The sequence below is a fragment of the Pelophylax lessonae genome (genome assembly GCF_965119305.1).
Source record: "Pelophylax lessonae genome assembly, chromosome: 2".
Taxonomy (NCBI): Eukaryota; Metazoa; Chordata; class Amphibia; order Anura; family Ranidae; genus Pelophylax; species Pelophylax lessonae.
The window spans coordinates 691,961,844-691,971,651 of record NC_138769.1 but is presented as its reverse complement, the minus strand read 5'-3'; the positions used below and the strand labels follow the sequence as shown (position 1 = coordinate 691,971,651).

The following is a 9,808-nucleotide window of genomic DNA, read 5'->3' as shown; positions in this document are numbered from 1 at the left end:
CGCATGTAATTCGGAGCGCACTGCTCCTAAAATTACATGCGATCTCTGTGCGGTGCAAATTCAGCCATACAGTTTGCACTGGCCAAATTCGCACCGAACACGCACAGGACCCATTCTTTGGACCGCAGCAGAATCGGATCGCATGGTGGTTCACACTAGTGTGATCCGATTTTGTGCGAACTTTCAGATCGCACTGTGATATGCGATCTGATCTGGGGGTGTCGTTAACTTTTAATTGACACCCCCAGCGTATCACATACAGCAGTGTGACCTGCCAGGGGTGCGGATGCAATGCGGGGAACACGCTGCATATTCGCAGCATTCCCGCATCGCAGAAGTGTGAACCGGCACTTAGTGCTCGCCATTACCAATTACCGATCCCTACCACAACTGTTTTGTTTACACTTTAGTTGTCAGCAATTGGTAGAAGGCATTAAAACCGTATTTACAAATAAAATATATTTATTTTATTTTTTTTTTTTGCTCTTTTTTATAATGTGAAAAATGTAAATATGTTAAAGGTGTAAAAATAATAACAAACAAAGCAAACATTAAAAAAAAAAAAAAAAAAAAAATAATTATAAATAGTTTTATAAAAGTTACTCAAGTGAACAATAAAAAAAAAAAAAATAAATAAATCAGCAGGAGTTAATAAGGGCTGATTAGAGTAAATTAAGGGTTAATAAGGGGTTGCTTTAAAGTGTGTGTTACCAAAAAACAAAAAAAGTGGTTAATGTCTAAACCGTGTCAACAAAAAAGTTAAAATGTCCAAATTGAGCCCAAAGTGTCTATTTTGTGTGGCCACCATTATTTTCCCAGAATGCCTTAACCCTCTTGGGCATGAAGTTCACCAGAGCTTCACAGGTTGCCACTGGAGTCTTATTCACTCCTCCACAGATGCTCAATAGGGTTTAGGTCTGGGGACATGCATTGCCAGTCCATCACATTTACCTTCAGCTTCTTTAGCAAGACAGCAGTCGTCTTGGAGGTGTCTTTGGAGTCGTTATCATGTTGGAATACTGCCCTGGGGTCCAGTCTCTGAAGGGAGGGGATCATGCTCTGCTTCAGTATGTCACAGTAAATGTTGGCATTATTGGTTCCCTCAATGAACTGTAGCTCCCCAGTGCCGGCAGCACTCATGCAGCCCCAGACCATGACACTCCCACCACCATGCTTGACTGTAGGCAAGCAAGACAGACTTGTCTTTGTACTCCTCACCTTGTTGCTGCCACACACGCTTGACACCATCTGAACCAAATACGTTTATCTTGGTCTCATCAGACCACAGCACATGGTTCCAGTAATCCATGTCCTTAGTCTGCTTGTCTTCAGAAAACTGTTTGCGGGCTTTCTTGTGCATCATCTTTAGAAGAGGCTTCCTTCTGGGACGATAACCATGCAAACCAATTTGATGCAGTGTGCACTTCTGAGCAGTGGCAGACTGACCTCCCCCCCACCCCTTCAACCTTTACAGCAATGCTGGCAGCACTCATATATCTATTTCCCAAAGACAACCTCTAGGTATGACGCTGAGCATGTGCACTCATCTTCTTTGGTTTGGTTTGAGGCCTGTTCTGAGTGGAACCTGTCCTGTTAAAATGCTGTATGGTCTTGGCCACCGTGCTGCAGCTCAGTTTCAGGGTCTTGGCAAACTTCTTATAGTCTAGGCCATCTTTAGGTAGAGCAACAATTCTTTTTTTGAGATCCTCAGAGAGTTCTTTGCCATGAGGTGCTATGTTGATCTTCCAGTGACCAGTATGAGAGATTGAGAGCAATAACACCAAATTTAACCACTTACCGCATATCAACGTACCGATACATCGGCTGACTTTGTGGGGTTATACCGGGATGATGTCTCTAGCTAGAGACACCATCCCGGTACCGTGGTTTGAAGCCGACGGTCGGCTTTCCGTCGGTAAGACTGATGCGGCTCGGGAGCCGCTCAATCGTTACCCGGGTGAGCGGCAGGGGACGTCCCCCCCCCCCCCTCCCGCCGCCTTCCGTGGCTTTGCTCGGGGCTCCCGTCCCACCGGGAGCCCCGAGCACCCAGCCGGCACGTCCGCCGGCTGGATGGAGTCCCGATGAATGCCGGAAACGGCATTGATCGGGTCTCCGATGACGTAACCCGGAGGTGGCGTCCATGACGTCACTTCCGGGTTACTGTGCTGCAAAAGGCGGCAGATTTGAAAAACGGCTGTATGCAAAAATGACGTTTTCTGCGTTTTGCATACAGGGAAGTGTAGTGGAGGGGTCTTTTAGACCCTCGATCCCTCCTGTACCTGTCACTACATATTGGTGTCACAAGGGATGTTTACATTGCTTGTGACAGCAATAAAAGTGATCAGATTTTTTTTTTAAAAAAAAACCTGTAATAAAGTTAAAAAAAAAGAAAAACATAAATAGGAAAAAAAAAATTTAGCCGCCCCCGTCACCGTTTGCTCGCGCACAAAAAAAAACGTATACGCAAGTTGAGCCGCGAATGAAATCGCTGTACAAACCACACATGTGAGGTATCGCCGCGATCGCCAGAGCAATAATTAAAAAAAAAAGAGCTACACTCTAACTCTAAACTGGTAACCGTTAAATAAATTTAAAGCGTCGCAGATTGAGATCTCTATTGACCGTAGTTTGTCGCCATCCCACGGGGGGGCGCAATTTTAAACCGTAACATGTTGGGTATCTATTTACTCGGCGGGACATCATCTTTCACAATATATAAAAAAAATGGGCTAACTTTACTGTTTAGTATTTTTTAAATGCAGTGAAATGTGATTTTTCAAATTTTTTCCAAAAAAAATATATATAATGTTTGGGGGTTCTAAGTAGTTTTCTAGGAAAAAATACTGGTTTTAACTTGTAAACAAAAAGTGTCCGAAATAGGGCTGGGGCTTAAGTGGTTAACACGCCTTCTCCCCATTCACACCTGAGACCTTGTAACAGTAACGAGTCACATAACAACGGGGAGGGAAAATGGCTAATTGGGCCCAATTTGGACATTTTCACTTAGGGGTGTACTCACTTTTGTTAATAGCAGTTTAGACATTAATGGCTGTGTGTTGAGTTATTTTGAGGGGACAGCAAATTTACACTGTTATACAAGCTGTACACTCACTACTTTACATTGTAGCAAAGTGTCATTTCTTCAGTGTTGTCACATGAAAAGATATAATAAAATATTTAAAAAAATGTGAGGGGTGTACTCTTTTTTTTGAGATACTGTATATACTGTATGCTTTGTAAGCAAAAATCACCTGTAATGTTGGGTGTCCCACATTTTGGAATGGGGTGCTTCAAGATAATGCAGAATTTTTAAGGGTGCCTTGACTAAAAAAGGCAGAGAAACACTGCTCTGGGGGGTAGCGCTACATTATATGCAGGAAACCAGCGGAGCTCTAGGGGGTAGGGCTACATTATATAAGTGTGTAGTCTGTGACCAAAGAATCCCTTTAACCACTTTACCACCGGAGGATTTTGCTGTCTTACGTCCAGGCCACTTTTTGCGATTCGGCACTGTGCAACTTTAACTGACAATTGTGCGGTCGTGCGATGCCGTACGCAAACTAAATTTATGTCCTTTTTTCCCCACAAACAGAGCTTTCTTTTGGTGGTATTTGATCACCTGTGCGATTTTTACTTTTTGCGCTATAAACAAAAAAAGAGCGTACATTTTGAAAAAATAATATTTTTCACATTTTTTTATATGAAATTCCCCCCAAAAAAGTGTAAAAATCAAAAATTTTTTTTACATTTTTGGCCAATTTGTTTTCTGCTACCTATGTTTCGCAAAAGTTATTTCGTTTACTAGGGAAAGATTTCTGTCATTTTTGGTGTTTTTTTTTAACGAGTAATGGTGGCGATCTGCGATTTTTTTTTTTTTTTTTTTTTTTTTTTTTTGCGGGACTGCGACATTGCGGCAGACAGATCGGACCCTTGACTGACATTTTTGACACTTTTGGGGGTACCAGTGACATTACTGCAGTAATCAGTGCTATATATATGCACTGTTACAGTAAAAATGACACTGGCAGGGAAGGGGTTACATTTATTGGAGAGGGAGGGGTTAATGTATGCCTGGTGCTTACTAACGTGTGTGGGGGGAGGTGACTGAGTGACACAGGGACAGATCGGATGTTCAGCTATGCTGAACCCTGCAATCTGACCCTGCCTGTCACTTAGGAGATCCGCCTGCTTGTGTTAACACAAGCAGGCTGATCTCCACACTCGATTCCCCGACGATCGGGGAAGAGCGGCTCGCCGCCGCTCCTCCCCTGGCCCGACTCCCGCTGTGACTGAATACAGTGGGAGCGAGCCTCCGGTGGCGCGCGCACACCGCCCAGAAAGGGGAGTGTCTGGCGACGTAGGTCTACGTCGCCAGACGATAACGAACCACTTTGCCGCAGTAGAGCTCTAGTGAGCAGTCGGCAAGTGGTTAAACTAGTATCTGTCTACAGACTGAAAATGAAAAGTAAATTTTACATTGTTATTAATAACTTCAGTAATCGTATGAATTGAGTATCATTTTTATTTAATAAGGCTTTTCTTTTGCCAAGTTATATTGAAATCTAAAGAGAACACAGTACAGGATAATATGGTGGCATTTTACACATTACTGTCTTCATCAAATAGGATGGTTTGCAAAACCCACTGGACACTCAAGGGTCACTCCAGAAACTCCAAGCATGAGAAAAGAATTCTGGGATGAAATGAAGGCAGAAAATATTAAACAGTATCTACAGTAAGTTCTCTAAACTACTGTTCCATTTCTGTAATGTCTTGGCTTGTTGACCAGTAAGTCAAAGATTGAGAATTTCATACACACCATTTATGCTCTCCTTATGTTTCACATGGAGTCTGTGAACCAACCCAGCTAGAGAAACGCTTCTCTGTAACATTCCTGCCATAATCATCTCACTGGTTATGAAGACCATACCTCACTACCTATACATACATTGTTCCTTTCACTTTTTTCAATCATTTTTAATATTTTTATCGTAAGGTTAACAATCGGGTCAAAAGAAACCACATAAAGCATCAAAACGGCCAGGATCCTGGCACAAGTATACAAAAATAGTGAGTGATAAACATAGCCAAATGTAAAGCATTGCAATATGTCAAACAGCAATCTTCGCACTGCATTTTCATACGGTGCTTTTCCACTGCATGGAACCGAACGGTTCGGCTCGCTTTTGTGCTTTTCCACTGCATGGTATGGTGTTGGAACGGTTCGGTACGGTACGTCGGTGCTTTTCCACTACATGGAACCGAACGGTACGGCTCTCTAAACAGTACCATAAACAGCACCACCTCAGTTGTGATTCCAAGAGGGCCGTACTGGTACCATATCCCACAATCCTTTGCATGCAGCCTTGACTGTTTGTCACTACTAGCCACTGATTGGTCAGAGAATCGTTGTTATCCCATCCACTTACTTTAGTACTACTTTAGATGAAAAACAAACCGTACCAAACTGTTCCAACACCGTACCATGCGGTACCATGCAGTGGAAAACCAAACCGGGCCAAGCAGGGCCAAGTGGAGCCGAGCCGGTAATTGCAGTGGAAAAGTGGCAATAGACTTCAAAAGTGTAACAGGGACTCCGGAATCTGTGTTCTCTGGGGATGGACCTGGTATGGTCAAGTCTCTGAGAGTTGCACGTGTACAAAGTCCACCCAGGGACTTCAGATGGTCTCAAACTGTTTTACAGTATCATTAATAACACTAGAAATTTTCTCATTAACTATGATCCAAGATACCTTTCGTCTGTACAACGACATGCTCACAGGGGCTGTCTTCCATGAACGGGCAATGGAAAGCTTAGCCACCAAGAGCATGAAAAAGATCAGTTGCTGTTTGGGGCGAGGTACAGTCAGGTCCATAAATATTGGGACATCGACACAATTCTAATCTTTTTGGCTCTATACACCACCACAATGGATTTGAAATGAAACAAACAAGATGTGTTTTGACTGCAGACTTTCAGCTTTAATTTGAGGGTATGTACATCCAAATCAGGTGACCGGTGTAGGAATTACAACAGTTTGTATATGTGCCTCCCACTTTTTAAGGGACCAAAAGTAATGGGACAGATTAATAATCATAAATCAAACTTTCACTTTTTAATACTTGGTTGCAAATCCTTTGCAGTCAATTACAGCCTGAAGACATCACCAGACGCTGGGTTTCATCCCTGGTGATGCTCTGCCAGGCCTCTACTGCAACTGTCTTCAGTTCCTGCTTGTTCTTGGGGCATTTTCCCTTCAGTTTTGTCTTCAGCAAGTGAAATGCATGCTCAATCGGATTCAGGTCAGGTGATTAACTTGGCCATTGCATAACATTCCACTTCTTTCCCTTAAAAAAACTCTGGTTGCTTTCGCAGTATGCTTCGGGTCATTGTCCATCTGCACTGTGAAGCGCCGTCCAGAGAGTTGGCTGAATATGAGAAGATAATATTGCTCGAAACACTTCAGAATTCATCCTGCTGCTTTTGTCAGCAGTCATATCATCAATAAATACAAGAGAACCAGTTCAATTGGCAGCCATACATGCCCACGCCAGGACACTACCACCACCATGCTTCACTGTGTAACGCTCCTGCGTTTTACGTATGATGTGGATTTTCAGCTGCAGAAATATTCCACTTCAGTAGTCATGTAGAGAAACGCTGAGACACCATTCCCAACTCTCAATGACTCATCATGTGTGGATGATCTCAATTCAGCAAGTAAATACACACACTCAATAAGATGTTTCCTAGAGTGACTTATGTATATAGTAACACAGTGATGATAGGCTGAAGAGAAAGGTTGGGTAGAGATGGTAGATGACAGACACTTGAAAGGAAATGTTCTTGAAAGTAAGATAGTAGCAGATGGGATGCAGATAGGTTTAGCAATCATGTATGGTAGTAGATGACAGAGTAGCAGGTGGACATACAAGAGAGATCAACCCAGTGCAAGAACAGGTGGTAGTAGGCTCAAGAGCTAGCAATCTTAGATAATGCAGATGTAGTAATAGTCCTTAGTATGCAGAGCTAGATAGTGTAAGCTTTAGTATAAAGGTTATAGAGGTTTCCCCTGTGGGGTACTTATCACTAATAGCAATGTAGCAGAGGAGAGGTTCGGCAAGAGCGGATGATCCGGTAGCGGGATACAGGGATCAGCGCAGCGTGGTTCCGACAGCGAGGTATGCTTGCAAGCATGTGAGCTTCAAGACAGGTTAGCATCAAGGCACAAAGCAGTTTGAACGAACACATGTGAGTGAGAGCCGGCGATCTAAATAGCCATCCAGTCCGGCGCTCAGTGATGACAGCATCAGTCTTAAAGGTGTATGCGCACCTTACCAAAAGAGAATGGTGGGGCGCATACACTTATGAAAGAGTAATTAGGGTACCCAAAGGTACCAGAACATTACACACTGATGAGGTGGTATGCTTTGGATCATGAGCATTTCCTTTCCTTCTCCATAATCTTCTCTTCCCATCACTCTGGTACAAGTTGATTTTGGTCTCATCTTTCCATAGGATGTTGTTCCAGAACTGTGAAGGCTTTTTTAGATGTTGTTTGTCAAACTCTAATTTGGCCTTCCTGTTTTTGAGGCTCACCAATGGATTACATCTTGTGGTGAACCCTCTGTATTCACTCTGGTGAAGTCTTCTCTTGATTGTTGACTTTGACACACATACACCTACCTCCTGGAGAGTGTTCTTGATCTGGCCAACTGTTGTGAAGGGTGTTTTCTTCACCAGGGAAAGAATTCTTCGGTCATCCACCACAGTTGTTTTCCGTGGTCTTCCGGGTCTTTTGGTTTTGCTGAGCTCACCGGTGAGTTCTTTCTTTTTAGCGATGTTCCAAACAGTTGATTTGGCCACACCTAATGTTTTTGCTATCTCTCTGATGGGTTTGTTTTGTTTTTTCAGCCTAATGATGGCTTGCTTCACTGATAGTGACAGCTCTTTGAATCTCATATTGAGAGTTGACAGCAACAGATTCCAATTGCAAATAGCACACTTGAAATGAACTCTGGACCTTTTATCTGCTCCTTGTAAATGGGATAATGAGGGAATAACACACACCTGGCCATGGAACAGCTGAGCAGATAAATTGTCCCATTACTTTTGGTCCCTTAAAAATAGGCAGGCACATATACAAACTGTTGTAATTCCTACACCTTTCACCTGATTTGGATGTAAATACCCTCAAATTAAATCTGAAAGTCTGCAGTTAAAGCACATCTTGTTTGTTTCATTTCAAATTCATTGTGGTGGTGTATAGAGCCAAAAAGATTAGAATTGTGTCGATGTCCCAATATTTATGGACCTGACTGTAGGTGATCAATAGGCTTATAGATTTGTTCCTTTTTAAATTGCTGCTTTATGCATTGACATACAAATTTAGACCCAGTCTGTCTGGTCTGTGTGGATAGTATGGTCACCTGCTATCTTGGCACCATCCACAGGTAGCTTAACTCTTCAATAAGACTAAAGTTGGATCTGACATCATTTTACTTCATATAGGTGCAGTAAAGACAATGTTTTTCCAGTCTGTTGAAGAAGCAAGAAGACAATAACTTTCCTAAGTCCGGTCTGACTGGTTATCAGGACAAATAGAGAGAATGAATCTCCCTAAGGCAGGCACAGACAGCAATAAAAACTGGCAACAGTTCTAATTCCTCTCCATTCTGTCTAAAACAGAAAGTTTTGTGTTTAGTTGCACCTTAGGGCCCTTTCACGCGGGTTTCTGTTCTTGGTGCGTTTTCTTGGGTAAAAAAAAATCAGAAGAAAAATGCACAAAAAATGTATCCCTTTAAATCCCATGAAACTCTTCATACCAGTGCACTGTGGATGCCGTGTGTTTTTTAAAAGTCCTGCATGCTGCATCTTTGGTGCGCTTTTTAAAAGCGCATTAAAAAAGCATAAAAATACACCTGCCTTGCATTCTTGGTGCATTTTATGAGTCATGTCAAAGTTTCACAGGGCCATGTTTGGAGTTAGGAGTCCAGAAAACAAGGCAAAAACGCATTAAAAACGGATATGCGTTTTCTCATATATATTTTTTTTTTCAATGGCGCAGTGTGAAAGCAGTGTATCACGCAGAGAGCAATGGTCAGGAGTAAGTATCACTAGAAAGTCAATTTTAGTGTTATTTTTATGGGGTACCTGACATCCCTTACATACCCATAAGATGAATCCGAGTGGAGTAGGGATCCCTTCTCACACATCTTGCCTCAGCCATGGGACCATGCAGTGTAAAGATTACACTGTGCAGGTGACCCCACGCCACTCCATCGCCAGAAACTGGAAAAGCAAACCTGGCCCATCGTGCATAAGCAATAAGCTACAGAGGTCAGCAGCACCATTTTGGGCTAGTCTAGTTGACTGCATTGCAATGTTTACTTTGCACCGCTTTGCAATCAGAAATATTTCGGGGACGCTTGTTTCCTGGGGACAGACCCCATAAAAATGGGACTGTCCCTGGGAAAACTGGGTCAATACTAGGAAAGATCAATGCTTTTCTCTTTGTCATCATTAGAAGAAGCTCATGGAGGCCGGATGATCTCACCATCTCCTGTCCTTCTGAAACAGCTCATTTACACTTGCTGCAAAATGTGGCATTGGACATGCCTTTGTAAAGCACTCTGAATGCCAATCAAAACACCTAAATCACTAAATAAATAAAATGGTTACCTTACAGTCCTGTTTACACAGTGTGTTTGCTTTGCTTCAAAAATGATACCCCATGTTGCTTTCTTGGTGCTTCAAAGCCTCCATAGAAGTCTATGACAAAGCTTAATTACAGCTCTTGCATATTTT

General features: G+C 42.6%; 1 protein-coding gene across 1 annotated transcript in view; it reads left to right on the top strand.

The window, feature by feature from the left end:
- Positions 1-9,808, top strand: part of LOC309545356 (putative N-acetylated-alpha-linked acidic dipeptidase) — a 135,935-nt gene that overhangs the window by 1,270 nt on the left and 124,857 nt on the right. The window contains exon 2 of the mRNA XM_082244520.1: positions 4,627-4,735. Coding sequence (XP_082100646.1) covers positions 4,627-4,735 — 109 coding nt within the window. The remainder of the gene's footprint in view (positions 1-4,626; positions 4,736-9,808) is intronic.